Source organism: Sciurus carolinensis, chromosome X (genome assembly GCF_902686445.1).
Source record: "Sciurus carolinensis chromosome X, mSciCar1.2, whole genome shotgun sequence".
NCBI classification, from domain to species: Eukaryota; Metazoa; Chordata; class Mammalia; order Rodentia; family Sciuridae; genus Sciurus; species Sciurus carolinensis.
In genome coordinates this window covers 74305288-74323471 of record NC_062232.1, presented here as the reverse complement: position 1 = coordinate 74323471, position 18184 = coordinate 74305288, and the positions used below count along the sequence as shown (strand labels likewise).

At 32.0% G+C, this 18184-nt stretch overlaps 1 protein-coding gene across 9 annotated transcripts in view; it reads right to left on the bottom strand.

The window, feature by feature from the left end:
- Nucleotides 1-18184, bottom strand: part of Pcdh11x (protocadherin 11 X-linked) — a 685340-nt gene that overhangs the window by 653157 nt on the left and 13999 nt on the right. For all 9 annotated transcript variants that reach the window (XM_047536275.1, XM_047536279.1, XM_047536276.1 and 6 more), the window contains exon 2: nucleotides 1894-4389. In XM_047536275.1, coding sequence (XP_047392231.1) covers nucleotides 1894-4389 — 2496 coding nt within the window. The remainder of the gene's footprint in view (nucleotides 1-1893; nucleotides 4390-18184) is intronic.

Here is an 18184-nt window from a genome sequence, read left to right as displayed (position 1 = left end):
AAAAGATAAGGATATTTTGAAATACTTTATTTTTTCTTCATCCATGCCTTCTTTACTGTATGGTCATAGACTCAAGTAAAAATAGTGTAGCTCATAAAATATATGTGAACCTTCATAAAGAGTTGATATCAGAATTTGCTGTATTAAGTAATTTCATAAGCCAGTCTATTAAAAAGATAAGCTACAAATGTAATTCACAAACCCCATCATTTATATACTGTTTTAAGAAAGTCACAGGTTTAGCCTGGAAAAAAAAATTATCAGGATATGCATCACACATAAAGTGTTATTAATAAAGAATACCTTACTGTTGAGTAATGTCTCTAGTAAGAGAATAATGATAAGAATTAGAAAATGAGAGTGACCTCTTGAATCATTAAGTATAAACAAAAACACAACCTGAGGAGATGTCAAGCATCTATTATGTTTGTCCCCCATGTAAGATCCAACAATAAATGCAGAGAAACATGGAACTCATCAGAAGTTTAAAAGTAACTGCTGACGTACAAATGCATTCAAAGTATAATAGGAACTGTACACAGAGCCTATGGTTCTATTTTACCACTTAGTTATGGATCTATTGGGAAAAAATGCACTCACAAGTGAATTAGTTCCTTACGTTCTCTGTGTGATGTAAAGAGAAAGATTCAAGTTATGCATATCCTCAAACGATCTCCATTCTTAGAACAATTTCCAAAATCACAGTAAATTATTTGCACTATAATCTTGAATGTGGAAGACTCCTTTAATATTTCTAGATTTTGATGAGAGGGAATCTCTTTTGACTTTCCCATTGCAATCATTTTATTAATCCTTAATATGTTTTCAAAACTATTTACTAAAATAGAGCAATGTTTTTCTAAGAGCTATATAGACAAAATGATAAACTCAACATGTGGTATGACTTTGAAAGAAAAATATAGATAAATTCTATCACTTAACTTTATTAAGAAAAAAACTATTTTAATATACTCAAGAATTTCTAGAAAAAATTGTATTCATTGCTCTATGGAATATAGATTTTAGAAAACACTGCATAAATTCTTTTTTCCTTAAATGAATTGAATTTTAAACTAAGTTTGCACAGATTTCTTGGGTCTTAATATGCTCTTATTTCCCTTCCTGCCCAAAAGAGAAAGCAAACATACTCAATTTTCCAAAAGGCATTATCTTTTGAGAATGTCTCCTGAAGGGCTCTGAATACTTTTCATGAATACTCACATATTTAACTGGTTACCTAAAATAGAAATCTCATATGCATTTCATTCTCTGGTTTGAAATTGAGAATGAGCATCCTTTGTTTTCAAATCACATTATTGCTATATTGTGTGAATATAGATTTGATGTACCAAAATAATTTTGAGTTTCTCATCTGCAGATTCTTCTTTGTGGAGACCTGTAGGCATGATGGATTATGGGTGGGAGGATAAATTGGTGCCATTTAATTACCTTTTCCCAAGTGAAACTGGAATTCTCAACATCGTTAGTGTTAAAATCTGTTTATCAGATTCTAAAAAGCTTTATTGTGTGGTAGGTTTCCCAGACCTTTCTGATCCTCAATTCACAGCGGTAGTGAAGACAGTGCTACCGCAACCCTTGTTATGGAGGTTTCCTGGCATATTTTGTAGCAAAAAGCATCATACTGCCATCTATAGACAAAACTGTCCCCCTATTATAATCATCATTCTGCACCCATTTTTCCTATAATAAACAGTCATTTTGTTCTGGTTTTCTCTCAAACTTAATTGAATTCATATATCTATTTGGATGTTGCCGTACAATATGATTGTTTTGATCCCTCTTTGAAGTCAATAGATTCTGTAAAGTTCTATATCAACTGAAAATAAGAAGAAAATAAAGTTAGAAAAGTCAGTTAGAAATTGGATTACCTACCGGTCTGGTGTGTACAGACACAGGGGTCTTGAAGGTTGTCACTGGATAGCTGCACTCAGAAACACTGTAGGGATCAGAACTGCTAGAGGAACACTTGGAGATGGAATCACAGGCCACAAAGGTGTTATCAAGAGGCAGTTCCTGGATGATGTGGTGCTTTGAATTCAGGGGTGTTTCAGGCTGAATCTGGAAAGCTGGCTGTGGAGAGGCAGATTTGTAGTGTCGGGCCAAATCAGGGCTGTCAGGCTTGAAGGTAGTAGGCGTAGTGCCCCAGTTGTACTTGCCCATGGTTTGCTCTTCCAGTTCAATGGGAAGGTCTAGTGTGACACTGTTTCTATCATTGTCAGCATCATCTGCCTTTGTTTCTTCAATAGTGACAAAGTTAAGCAGCAAGTTCTTAGGGGCATGCTTCTTCTTCTTCTTCTTCTTTTTCTTCATCATTATCATCTGCCTGTTTTCTGGGTTTGGAGTAACCCATTCAGAATTCTGCTTGTTTTTCTGAGCGGCCTTAAGGTGTGGTGATTGGCGACATCTTACTACAGCAGTGATAAAAATCACTAGTATAACAGTTATAGTGCCAGCAACAATGGCAACCATGATCTTGACATAGTCACTGGTTGGTGAAGATGCATCAGCTGTCTCAATATTTTGGGTTGCTGGCGCTTCAATGCTTTTGCGCACCAATTCATGAATGAGTGTAGCATTGGTCACTGACTCATTCACAAACAGATTGACAATTACAACATTGAAGAGAGAATCAGGTTGTCCTAAATCCTTAGCTTTGACTACCAATCTGTGTAAACCAAGGTCTGCAACCACACATTTCTCCTTTAGTGTGATGTTGCCAGTTGTTTGGTCAATTACAAACAGTCCCTTTGTGTTTCCTCCTACAATGCTGTAGCGAAGCTCTGCATTCATGCCAGTGTCATTGTCAATGGCAACTACCTTAAAGACCACTGTGCCTGGATTAGTGGATGGGAGAACCAGTTCATAAGAGTAGTTGGAAGGAGGGACAACAAAAACTGGTTTGTTGTCATTGACATCAACTACATTTATGGTTACTTTTGCAGTTGAAGAGCGTGATATCCTACCGCCATCTTCAGCCTTTACATAGAAAGTGTAAGATTCTTGTTTTTCTCGATCAAATGAAATATTAGGCCTAATGACACCAGTCTGTGGATCAATAGTGAAATCATCATTCACATCTAAAATGGAGAGAGTGACTGCAGAATTCTCCCCATAATCAGGATCAGTTACAGTGATTAATCCTACTGTGCCATGTCTTGGAAGGTTTTCTGGGACATAGAAGTTGTACTCATTGTGAGTGAAAATTGGGCTGTTATCATTCTGATCAAGGACGGTTACTAAGACTGTGGCATTGGTCATTAAGGGTGGCATCCCATTATCTTTTGCAAGAACAGTGAAATAATATTTTTCCTGTTTTTCTCTATCTAATTTCTTCACTGCAGTGAGAATGCCTGTACGATGATCCAGGTTGAATTCAGATGGAGCATCAGTACCCAGCAGGTAACTGATTTCAGCATTACGTCCACTGTCTGCATCCGTTGCACTTATTTTTGTCAACTGTGTGCCAGGGGAGTTATTCTCAGGAACAGAAAGACTTATGAAAGGCTGGGTGAAAACTGGAGCATTGTCATTTTCATCTTTAACTTTGACGAGAAGCATGGATGACTGATTCAAAGGAGGTTTGCCAGCATCTGCGGCCAGTAGTTTAATGGCATATTCTCTTGTGGACTCATAGTCAAGGTATGCAGCAGTTTCCAGGAGGAACTGATTACTAAATACTGGCCTTAATCTGAAAGGAACTTCATGATCTGTGAAGCATGTTACTCTACCATTATGGTCGGCATCCTTATCCATCACAGTAATGAGAGCGACTTTGGTGTTGAGAGGAGCATTTTCTGAAAGAACCACAGTGCCATTGGTTGGATTGATAATGTATCTTATGTCAATTGATGGGACATTATCATTGATATCTGTAACATTTACCAGCACCATCGCTCTTGCTGGCATTGATCCACCATCACTTGCTAAAACCAGTAACTTATGACTTGCTGATTCTTCCCTATCTAGTGGTTCTTTGACTGTGATGAGTCCAGTGGTGGTGTTAAGGTGAAATAATCTCTTGGCAATGTTGGAGACTAGATTGCTGAAATAGAAGTGAATCTTGGCATTTTCACCTATGTCAGCATCTGTGGCATGGAGCTGTGTCACTGAAGTACCTACAGGAGCATTTTCTGGTATACTGACCTCAATTTCCTTCTCCTTGAATACTGGGCGGTTGTCATTTGTATCAGCAACACTTACTTGCAAAATAGCAGTACTGGATCTTTGAGGAAAGCCGCCATCTTCGACTTTTACTTTCATTACATAGGTATCCTTCTCTTCCCTATCTAACTCCTTTTGAACAATCAGTTGTGGCATCTTGTCTCCTTCTGGTGTTTCTATGACATCAAGCCCAAAAATATTCTGACCCTGGAAAACATGTAATAGAATATAATTTTACTTATTTAATATACACTAATATATGTTAATAAAAGTAATAATTATAAAATATAAGTTAACTTATGTTAATTTATGTAGTGAGAACAATTTTCAATTTCTTGAAGCCACATGACGTAGTAGGATAAGTTCAGAAACACGTGCCAGAAAACTATATGTCTAAGTTTGAACTCTGCCTATAAACTAATATTGTGACCACAAGTCAGTGGTTTAAACTCTGTAGATATTTGTAGAATTTGAATCGTGCTAAAAGATATTCTGGAGAAGTTTTAGTTTTTAAGATTTTATGATAATAAATGCAACCCATTTAAGCAAACTATTAAAATTTTCAAAAGGAAAAAAGGTACAGAATTTTTAAAAAGAATTGTCACTAATCCACATGTGATAAATGAAGCTAGAAGTGAATTATCACCCTGAATGAATTAAAATATTTTTTACACTTGAATTCAGTTGTTTAAGATACATTTTCATGACCAAAAGAAACGAGCAAGTATAAAATATTTATCCAAGGCAATAGCATAAATAACATATAACTCTAGCTAAAACCTTTGACAGAAAGAGAAAAGGCACGAACTCTGATTAGAATATAAACTTGGGTAAACTGCATGACATTTTCATTATTTTCCTATGGAAACAGATAAAAAATGAAATTATCTTGGGAATTAATAATGAGATTATTTTACTAACTTTTCAGAGCAAATACAGTGGACAAAAACTCACATGTTGAAATGTCAATCTATGAAAGATAAGTTTGGGCACTACCTATTTTCTCTTTATGCCCATGAAGTTAAAATATGGAAACACTGAAAAAAGAGTCTTGTCTCTGAACTATAGTAAGATGAACCCTACACAAATAGAGATCTTGCCAGATGACTGAGTAATGTTGAATGGCTCTCAAAGAGAGTTCTAGCCAGTGTTACTTGAAGAATTTTGACAGAAATGACTAACATAACAGTTACTGGAGGGTATGAAGAAAATATTGGAAGAGAACCTTAAGCTTCCTATCAAATAAGTGCTTAAGAATATATATGTATATACATATATGAACAAACACGAATATTGTAAGTAAATAATTTTAATTCATTAATACATTTTTAATGTAAAAGTTGATGATACTTAGCAAGTGTCAGAAACTGATCTCTCACTTAGGTGGTCTGTCATAAAAGAACAGGAAAACATCTCATTTTTTCATAGTTTTGTCATACCAGTGTCTAAACAGGATCTTATAAAGTAGAAAGATATCAGGTTTTCAGGGACTGTTAGTTTACAAACACATTATCACATTATCTATATTTTATTTTCTGGGGATTGAAGCCAAGGTCACACACATGCTAGGCAAGTACTCTACCATTGAGTCATATCCCCAAGTCCACATTATCTTTTAAAAATTTACTCAAGTGTTATATTTGCTTATACATAATTTAATATAATACCCAACTACACCTATCTTTTTCCTCTTGTGAATTAAAGATATTTCTGCAGACTTTAGGAATTTTTCCTTTTGTACTTATATCCACTTATACTTTTAATTATATATAAAAGTACAATGCACTGTGGCAGAAGCATTAGATGCTTATTATAAAATTTAAGTTAGCATTTCAGAAATATTAAAATCATCAGTTTGGTAAATTGTGATTTAAAACTATATGAACTAAACAATATGTACTTGTTGTTATACTGTTTTTAATTGATACAATTTTATGAATAATTTTGTGTCAATTAATATGAATACAAAGAAAAGGTGAGTATTCCATTTATATCTTATTAATATAAAACAGTAAATCATCTGACTTTTTTTAATATACAGCAAGAGAAACATTTTTCATGTTTTAACTATTACAGCATAAAAATGCACAAACTGGAATCTATTATTTCTTATGTGGCACATTTTAAAAGTAAAATTTTAAACAAATAGAATTTTATGACAAAAATATTGTAATAAATACAGTATTTACTGTGGTAATTGACCCAAATATACTTAGTGATAAATGATAATTGATGATTATTTGTGAAATAATATTCCAAAAGGCTTTAATGAGGGCTCAAATCAAGATGTCTCATTTATAGGTTGGAAAAAAATAGTTTCCAAATTGGAATTCATAAAAATCTATAGTATTTAAGGCTATTTTGTTAATTCTTAGGAGGTCAATATTGAGTGGCTATCATGGTCAGAGTCTTCTCAGTACAGGGCACATATGGTGGTGAATAAACATATTTTCCTAATGTAATGGGAATTAAATTCTAGCTAAAGTGAAAGAAAAATCAATGACTAAGTACTTAATGATAGTATTGCTACTAGAAGATTAATATTAAGAGAATAATTAAATTTTTAATAAGAGCGATAAAGGAAAATTATAAGGTATTAGATTATATAAACAGAAAATAACATAAAATATAGCATAAAAAGAATGTATAAAGGTTCTGAAGTTATGTCTGTATATTTCCTGCTTATATTTTTAATAATTAGTCTTCTATGTTTGCCCAAATTTTGAGTTGGGCTTTGCTACACTGCAAATTAAGGCAAGTTTATGTATGTTGAAAATTCCAAGAATAGCATACTCACTGTCTTCTATTTATTTGAAATCATAGTAAAATTAAAAGGCAGAATATTCTAATTGTCAAGTTGATAAATGTGTATATACCAGCTGATGGACAATGTCCCTATTGCTCTTCTCTCTTCTATGACTGCTCTGTTCAATATACAGATTATTTCCAAGGGAATATATAAATTTAAAACTTAATTAATCAGAATGATATAAAATTGAAAAATCAGTTCTTAGTTACACTAGCCACATTTTAAGTTCTCAACAGTTAAATGGGACTAGTAGCTACTGTGTTACAAAGCACAAACAAAGAACATTTCTATTGTTGCACAAAGTTCTATTAGACTGTATTGTTCCAAGATTTCATAATGTTTTTCTTTGTCAAAAAAACTCTATGTCCAGATAGGTGATTGTATGTATGATGCTCCCTTCCCACAAATATTTAGATCTCAACCAGTGACCTGCCGGTTTGAATATTTGAACTTTGTATTGTTCAAGGAATTTTTAGACAATACATGAGAGACATAATTTTTAAAAAACTCAGTTTTTAAAAATATTTTTTATATTTTTGGCATTTGTGTTTGAACCCAGGTGTGCTTAACCACTGAGCCAAGTCACATCCCCAGCCCTTTATTATTTCTTATTTTGAGACAGGGTCTTGCTAAGTTGCTCAAGGCCTCACTAAATTGCTGAGGTTGCCTTTGAACTTGTGATCCTCCTACCTCAGCCTCCTGAGCTGCTGGGATTACAGGCATGCACCACCTCCCCTGGTTCAAAAAACTTTTAGATAGATATCTAAGTTTATGTAGAATATGGTGTAAATATGAGCTCATTATCATTGAATGACCATTCTAAGAAGGGTTTCTGTATCATCTCCTCCAGAAATGAAGAATAATTAATACATAGATTCAACATTAGTCCTACCCCATGGTAGTTAGTGCAACTAAAAGACCCATATGAGCAATGAAAAAAATTGAAGCACTTTGCCCTTCATTTGCTCAGGACATGAGGTTAGTGAAAAAAAAAAAAAAAGAAAAAGGAAAAAAAAAAAGATGTATGGCTCCTTAATCTATCCTCTCACTTACTTTAACAAAGATGTAACCTATATACTAAAAGAAGTAAAAGATAATCCAGATAATTGACTTGTAGTACCCAGAATTCTAAACCTATCCAAAGTTACTATTATTATTATTGTTTACAGGGGCACACTGTTCTTGAGAAAAACTTTGGTATTTCACTCAAATGTTCATCCATTGGTGAAATTGCTAGTTATCAATTCGTGTGGGTGCATCTGTAAGTAATTTGCTTAAACCTTAATACACTAATGGATGTGAATACAGAGTAATTTGACATGTATTTTTGCTTATAATTTCTAAGGACATAACATACACATTCAGTAAGCAATTTGTTAGGTGAATAAATGTATGAATTAATACAATGGTTCCTATTTTAAAAGATGAAAGTAAAAAGAGAAGCACTTACTTGTTCTTGCTTATAAAACTCAGTGTAGGTAAACAAAAGAATACTCTGTAATTGTTGGCTTATAGAATTTTTTCCCCCTTTAACCTTAATAAAACTGTCCAGAGAACAATTTCTGAATTGTTTTCTGAAACAATTACTTTTTTATCTCAAGGATGTAATAAAGGCTAATGTTTCAATAGCTAGTAAAATGTTATAATCTACTAGTAAACCTTCATTTTCTGAAGAAATTATAACAAATAGTGTCATTTGTGACAAGGGCAATACTTATAAAATAAAAGACAATATGTCTATCAAACATACATGTGTGTAATCAAAAAAGAAAATAAAAACTCAGAAAAAAATAACATCCCATATAAACATAACAGAAGAATCATTTACACAGGGTATATTGATTTTAGATTCTGATATCATAAACTACATTGATCTCAAGTACACAAAATTACCTATTCCAGCTCTGGTCAAGAAAAATTTATGAACTTTCTAATAATCTCATTTAATACAAAACTTTTGTGAGTGATATTTCTTCCAAAATTTAAAAATGAGCTTTGGGTTTGAAGACCTAGGTCAAAACCAAAGTAATAAGCAAGTTCTTAAGCCTGTCTGAGATTTAATTATTTGTAGGAATTTGTAACATCTAAGAGAAAGTTAAAATGCTGGTTATGAAACTCCCAAGAGTATTTTTTTTTCTTTTGAAAAAAGGTAAAGGATATTTGTTGCCAAATAAAAAGCTATATTTTTTCCTCATTGTTCTGGGAAAGAATTAACTGAACTACTGTAGTAAACTTTAACATTTTTGACATATGCATGTGCAAGACACCACTTCATTGCCTATTGGAAGGTAATAAATAACACAGTGCTTTCAGAGCTATAAATCTGGTACAGTTGCCCAGAAAACACATAGAGTGCCAGTAAGTACTAAAAATAGTCCCAAAGAGATTGGATTCTAAAACTGATTAAATAAAAGCTGTTTACTTTGTACATCAAAGAATGCTGGTTGAAAGACTAGGAATTTATTTCTTATCTTTTGTACTGCTTGATTTATCATGAACCAACCTAATTTTAATATTTTTCCATTGTTTTCTTACTTTCTGATACTGATCCATCTTTGGGTCACAGAAATATAAGAAAATAGTTTCAAATGGATAAAACCACAATGATATGGCTATTTTAGAAAATGTAAGGAATTATATTTAATATTCTCAATTTAAATATTATGAGTACTATAATAAATTTACTTTTATCCCACTAAAAATTTCTTAGTTTGCTATAGGTTGTCTAAAACTACTATATAGAGTAAGAACTATGGCATATATATTTATTAATGTGCTACTATTTAGATTCTATGAATTATTTCTAAAACATTTCTGTCAGTATTCATTTGTAGCATTGTTAAGGAAAATACAATAAAAATGGATTACAAGCAAAGTAACTTGAGCTGTTATTCACATATTTGCCAATAACCCTGAAGTCATTCATTCCCTACCTACTTTAATGGTATATTAGGGAAAGGAGAGTAATGTATAAGAAATAACAACTCTCTTTGGAAGAAATGAGCTTGCATTGAAATATTAATAGTTGTAGTGTTATTTTTGGTGAAGCTACACACAGGGATTAACATATCATACATGTATATTTCACTTACTGGGTTTTGCAAGGCCTTTTTAGTAGAACAATACTGTTTGTAGAACATAGTTTTCTTCCCCTCCTTGTTAATATCAGGCTAAAGAAAATGAATTCTTGTTTCTTTTTTCTTTTTTATTGGTTCTTTTTAGTTCTACATGACAGTAGAATCCATTTTGACAATTATACAAGCATGGATTAACTTTTATCTCTATTTCATCAAATTTCGACACCAGCAATATTGGTTTTATTTTCTTTTGACAAAAAAGTATTCATTCATGGAGATTGTTGAAAATGGCAGATTTTCATATTAAGTTCTGTCTTAAGGAGTAGTCTTCCTTACTTCAGATTTGTCTCAATATATAATAAATACCACTTCCTTTCTATGGCCACTTGTCACTGTCATGACTGCTTTTACCAACTGAGAGAATACATAAAACATGTAATTCTATTATTTGGAATATGCACACAGACTGAAATGTCTTAGGTTGTTAAGAAATTCATAATGTTAAAAGCTGGACAAAGGAGATTTAAGTGAAGTTTTCAGAGTTGTTATATACATCTGAATGGATTAATAGGTGAAACAAATTCATTCACCAGGTTTCCATAATTTAGTCTATTCTTCACTTAATTTTGAAAAGGTAGATTTTCACTTTCAGAAATAAAGGGAAAAAGTTGAACAAATTATTGATTATAAGATATAGAAAAAAGGAAAACATAATCTGATTCATTCTATAAATCTCCAAGGAGGAAACCAATCATAATTCATAAAAACAAATAACAATACAATAATATTTCATACTTATTCCATTTTCTTTCTCTGTTTTTTCTCAGACTCTTCATCTCTTTAGTTTCTAAATATGTAAAGATTGAATTGCCTTATAGCACATAAAAACGTATAATACTATGTAAATACTTAAGATAAAAATTGACCTTGAACCAGAGATTTTAACTTTGACATTTTATTTGAAAATATTTCCCTTTAAAGAACATATTTTCAAGCATGTGATTTTAATCACATTTTTATTAGAAAAGACATGCAAACAAATGAAATGTCACTCTTAATTGTTGCTAATCAGCTCTTTTTAGCAGCTGCTCCCTTGTGTTCAAGTTAGATTAACTGGAATTATAAGAAAACAAGAACATGCTATATTGAATCACTGAACATAAAATATTAGAGTGGAATTTAAGCAATATCTAAGCTTCTTTTCTTTTACAAAAAGGACACTAAGACTCAAGGAAATTAGATGACTTGCCCATGATTACTAAATGAGTTTATGATGGAGCCGAGTTTGAAAGCCAAGTCCTTTAAGTTTGAGTTCCAAGGTTTTTCCACTAAACTACAGCTACCTTTATAAAGGTAGACTTTTTTGATGCTGGTAAGAACTTTGTACTGTGGACAATTCTCTGCATGAGATAATCATCAGGTAATTACTATTCAAATGAGAGCAAAACCAAACCAAACAAACCCGGTTTCCTGATTCCAGAACATTGAACCTCCAACAAAAAGGTTTCTTCCCTGCCCCTTTTAAAGCTATATTATCCCTAAGGAGTAATATTTGGTGACAAAAGAAACCAATGAAATACCACTTAAAATATTAAGGGTTCATAAATATCTATATGTCTTCATGCTTGTCAATTTAAGATTATGTACATTCTCAAAATGGAATTCATTATCACTAGTTAACAAAAACTACTTCAAAATTTGTAGATTTTTCTTAAATTTTTCTTTAAAAAAGTAACTTCTTAAAAATTACTTTCTAGAAAGTGTTCAAATGTCAGGTCTGGGAATGTGGCTCAGTGCTAGAACACTTACCTTGGAGGTGTGACTCCCTGAGTTTGATTCACAACACTACAAAAAAGAAGATCAAAATTTTTGTAGGCACGGTGGCACACACCTGTAATCTGAGCAACTCCAGAGGCTGAGGCAGGACGATTGAAAATTTGAGCCCAGCCTGGGTAATTTAGCAAGAGTCTGTGTTTAAAAAAAAGAGGGGGGGGGCAGGATATAGTACAGTGATGGAACACCCTTGGGTTAAATCACTAGCACTGGAAAAAAATTCCAAAAGCATTTCATGTTGCTATACAGTTTAATGTAAATGAAGTAAGGAAATTATTTAATGATTAGTTTGAATTAAAATTTATGATTAGTTCGAAACCTATAAAAATTTTCAAAAATGGAACATAACATGTTTCACTAACAGACATTGCTGCAAACCTAACTGATTGCTTATTAATATCAAGTAGATAAAACTCAAGGTGCTTCTGGCCTAAGGTGTCAGACAAAACTTTAAGCGAAGAAAGTCAGTGCATAAGATAACTTCCTAGGAAGGGGAAATACTTTTACAAAATCTAGGTTCTATGAAGGCATTTTATCTTGTAAGCCTCAGGGCTTCTTGAGTGTTTCTATTTCTGAACTTTTAAAAGGTCTCAACCAATTTCTGTTGAACTTAATATCCTCAAAGCCTAGAAATCTTCTTTTGACCCCCCCAAAAAATGATTTCAGTTTCTGTATAACATGTGAAGGCCATTTCTTTTCAGTGTCAAAGGACTCTGTTGATTAAATTGTTGCCATAATAAAGATTGCAGCAAAATTTCTTGAGAGAAGTTGTCAAAGACAAATTTGTAGATAGAACACATTCTCTTGGAAATGGGTAATCATGTAAAAATAGTTGAAATCTTTCTGTTCTTTGACACAAATTTCTAGTAACTAATTAGACATGTTTATTCTAATTGTGGTCTTGCAGAATAACTGTAAGTCATTAAGACAATCATGTGAACACACACACACACACACACACATATATACAGTATTGTTGAACACTAAAATATTATACACATATATGAATCAAAATCTTATGATTTCTCAGTGATCTGTTTTTTCAAGAAGTTGGTTTTAGTCCAACATGTAGAGTCAGATCTCCCACAAGTATGCATAGGAGGCACAGTAAACCTGTCTTTTCTCCCCTGCATGTTTCGAATAGATCAAAGAATATGTTTTCCCAAGTGAAGGATTGGAAATCCAGATGTGTCTTTTTACCAATTTCAATTTTAAACTCAAGGCATGTTCTTTTCATTGGAGATAAGATTTGTCAAAAAAATAGAGGGCATGGGAGAGTTATTATGTGCATCTGGGATACAGAATAATAGAAGAAAGAGAGAAATGTTTAGGGCAAATAATACTAGGCCATGCACAAAGAGAAGAGCCTTGTCCACTAAATCAGAGAATTTCTCAGGTAAGATCACTCACAGTAAGAATAATTATCATAATCCAATCCCTACCCAGTTGGTTCTGACCCCATGGGATATGTCTCTTGAGGTGAATAGGGCCTTACCTGACCCCATGCCTACTTTAATAAAGGGGAAATTGGAACTCATTTCAGTTTGTCTAAATATTTTCTCAGTCTGCCTCAGAAGGAAGTTCCATATCTTCTGAGATGATTTCTGAATCTTCATTTTATCTGACTCTTCTTAAAAACAACTCCTCAAAAGGAAAAATGCTGTCAGCATTACAGAAACATAACTACTGTTTATATATTTAAGGAGATTAAACCTACCCAAATATGTTAGAAGTATTGAATACCATAAAATACTATGTTCCATGTCACTGACAATAAGAATATTTATGTTTGAGATCAGTTTGAATTAGGAGACACAATGATTTTAGAACACAAGTGTCTAATTTTTTCCTTAAGTGCAATTAATAACTCTTTAATAAGGTTCTCAATATACTACGATGTGTAACCACCAGGAGAATAGGAAAATTTCTGAAATTTCTGCAATATTAATTAAAATGATGCCTTGAAAACAGAACAAGCATTTTCATGGTGCGATATCTAGTAAATAGTAGTCCAATCAAACAACTAAAATTTCCATTTGTATCCAACTAATAGGTTCTTTATAGATTCAAACAGAGATAGGGCTAACCAAACAAGTACCAGTCTGCTAATCTACGCAAGGACATTTTCAATTATTAGTATCATTTTACATAAAAATGATTATGGAAATACAGTAGAAATATTTTTCATATGCCATAATACTAAATGAAAAAATAATATAAAATTCATGAGCTAGAAGTAATTTTCCATAAAGACACTAATAAAATATTAGCTTAATAAGGAAATGAACAGACACTTCACAGAAGATCTACAATCAACAGATATATGAAAAAATGTTCAACATCTCTAGTAATAAGAGAAATGCAAATCAAAACCACCCTAAGATTCCATCTCACCCCAATTACAATGGCAATTATCAAGAATACAAGCAACAATAGGTGTTGGCGAGGATGTGGGGAAAAAGGTACACTCATACATTGCTGGTGGGCTGCACTAATTTGCAGTCACTCTGGAAAGCAGTGTGGAGATTCCTTAGAAAACTTGGAATGGAAACACCATTTGACCCAGCTATCCCACTCCTTGGCCTATACCCAAAGGACTTAAAATCAGCATACTACAGAGATACAGCCACATCAATGTTCATAGCTGCTCAATTCACAATAGCCAGATTGTGGAACCAACCTAGATGCCCTTCGATTAATGAATGGATAAAGAAACCATGTTATATATATATATATATATATATATATATATATATATATATATATAAAACCATGTTATATATATATATATATAACCATGTTATATATATATATATATATATATATACACACACACACAATGGAATATTACTCAGCCATAAAAAATAATAAAATTATGGCATTTGCAGGTAAATGGATGAAATTGGAGAATATCATGATAAGTGAGATAAGCCAATCTCAAAAAACAAAGGACAAATGATCTCGCTGATAAGCAGATGATGACACATAATGGGGGGGAGGGGGGCAAGAATGGAGAAAGGAGGAACTGTATAGAGGGAAAAGAGGGGTGGGGAGGGGTGGGGGGAAGGAAAAATATAACAGAATCAATCAAAAACTATTACCCTAGGTAAATGTATGATTACACAAATGGTATGCCTCTACTTCATGTACAGAGAAACAAGATGTATACCATTTATTTACAATAAAAATAAATTTAAAAAAAATTAGCTTAATAAATAGTTGTTTAAACAAGGTAGACATAATCACTCTAACTTATATCAATATTTATTTTTGTGCTTCATTCATATACTGAACCTTGAATTTGTTTTTAATCTGCCTAATTCTAAGTGGTTAATTTAATCATTTCTTATCTATATTAACAATTAGAGTTGTTTTCAAAGTTTACTATTTTCACATTACTAATATCTATTATAGAGACATGAAAACTAATTAGAAAAATAATGATTTTACTAATGAAAAGAACAATTCTTACTTTACTAGCTGAGCTACAATTTTTACAAATATACAAATAAATGTACTAATACATGTATCAATTTTCTCCTCCCCAAACTTAATTCTAAGCCTGGAAAACGAGGTTGGCAAAGGAGACTCAAATTTGGTTAATATGAATATTCAATTTTTGAAGTGGACTTATTTCATAAGACAAAACTTTGCTGGTGCTAATAATAAATATGTTTTGCAGGTATATGATAAACAGAATAAATATAGAAAAGTCTTTGTTCAATTAGTGAAATAATCCCTCCTGAAACTTGAATTAGAAAATCACCTCTTAGGAGACTTTATAATTTATCATTGTGTTTCCCTTCAGTTAAATAGTTAAGAAAGTAACTCCTACATTTAAAATTAATTATCATAACGTGTTTCAAACTTTAACAAAGCACTATTACTTCATAAAAATCTCTTATTATCAAAAGACTTGTTATATGCTAATACTATTCCACCTATGACTCCTAGGCATGATTCATCCAAATTGTACTTATTATTTAAAAATTTTTGAAATATTTTCTTATCTGAAAATTTTCATCATTTGAAGATTTGGGGTGGTTTTCAAAACAACATGAATCCACCATGCAGTTACAAAAATCTTTCCATAAAAGACAAAATCTCTTATTATCTGAAAATATATAGGATAGGCTAAAGCAATGGTTCCTTATGGGAAAATTATTATTTGGCAAATTCTGCAGACTTATTTGGTTGTAATAATTGGGCAAAACTGTACTACTGGGATCTAGTTGATGGGGCACAAGACAGACCCTATCCCACCTCACAAGAAAGTTACCTACCCACAAAAGTCGGTAATGTCAAGGTTGAGAAACCCTGGAGAAATACAAAGAAAATTGTAACCCTGGAAGGAAAAGTCTACATTGTATCTGACTACAAATTTTACTATGCATTATAACTAGAATTATATACTTAAAGTCCTCCAGATAACCAGAAAAGACCCTTAGAAATGCTAATGGAGAGAAACTAATAACGTTTATACATAAGAATAACTTGCACAAACATCAGTTTTTTAGGGCACTGTGCAGACTAAAACTAAATTTACTTTTGCTTAGCCTTTTTTATCTTGTGGTCAATAAAACATTTAAAAATTCTGAAGTCATGAGCAAGTAATACTTACTTTTAATGTAAATGGATTAAGTGTTTTGAGAAGGAGAAGCATTTGATTTAGATTATGTGTATGCTATGGCAGAAGAGCAGCAAACTGGTTTCTATTTGTGACCAAAGGAGGTACCAGTTAAGTTTCAAGATATTACAAAATAGCTTAAAAATAAAAATGACAAAATATATATGCACATGCAAAGTAAAATATTTGAACTTAAGTGAGTCCCGCTAACCTAATGATCAGACCACCTGAGTGTAGAACAGGAGAATTTTTTATTTAATCAGTTGACCTTTGGTAATCAACTGAAGTTTTAAAATCAAACTTTCATTCAGTTTCCAAGACAGGTTCTTATTCAATCAGATCTAAAACCAAAGATGACAAAAATGAACTGAAAATATGGGAAAGAATATGTATATATATAAGACATTATCCTATATATCTGATATGAATAAATGTCCAACTCTTTATTTGATATTTTGTAAAGTTAAATCTATACTGTTATTATTTCTTAAGTGAAAGTGATGAATGAATTTTATCCATGAAAATATTTCATGGAATAATTACAATGGTTATGGATAGTTTTCACAATATTCTCATAAGATTTTTAAAATTGCATGCATTGCTTAGTGATACAAAATGTATAATGAACATACATATGTTTGTGACAAAACATGGAAAAGCTTTTACAGTCTTTACATATCTTAATTAATGCTGGGGAAATAATAGATTATTCAGTGGACAATACAGGAAAAACAGTAGCATGACAACAGATTTAACACCATTTTGAAATCTCAGGAAGCTGATGTAGCTCATCCTTTACCTATTATAACAATGTCTCTCCTTTCTTCTACTAAAGAGCTGTCATAAATGTTAAAAGATGTGACAATTCTTGACAGTTAAGGAATATGAAATAAATGATGACTAGTATAAAGTTGAGAGAATTTTTTTTTTAATTTAATACTCTTCTATTGAGTCTTTAGGGGGCTTTATTCTTTTACATAATAAAGATTTGAATAAAGATTATTAATTCATGGTCAAATAGGCAAACCCATTTTCAATCTCTACAGTTAAAGGTGTGCTTTTATAAGGGAAGTAAACAAAGAAAAGTACATATTTTATTATAATAGGAAAGCAAACATTCTATTTTAAAAGTCAGGCATTTTGATAGAATTTTAAATAACTGTTCTCCAAAATGTAGTTTCAAATTATAAAGTTCAAAAAACATTTTGTAGTATTAACATGTTACCATGATTATAGAATGAAAATTGAACAATGTGACAAAAACTAATTAAAAATAACTTTTAATCCTAACTAAAAATTGATGTAAAGGTCTTACATGCCACAGTATAATATATAGACTTTTTCTATGGGAATGAAAGCTGAAACTAAGATTGTAAGTATCCACAATCTCTGTATGTTCTTACAGCATTGGTAAATAGTCAATAGTTGCAAAAAAAATTGTGCAAAGAAATGTATGAAAAACCACCAAAAAATATTCAAAGGGAACATAGCTATACCAATATAAATTGTTAAGTCTCTTTATCAGTATCTGTTGGACTAAGTTCTGTGATCTCGCTGATAAGCGGATGAGGACATATAATGGGGGGTGGGAGGGGCTAGCATTAGGTTTAGGGTTAGGTTTAGAGTTAGGCTAAGGAGAGCGGAAAGAATGAAGGA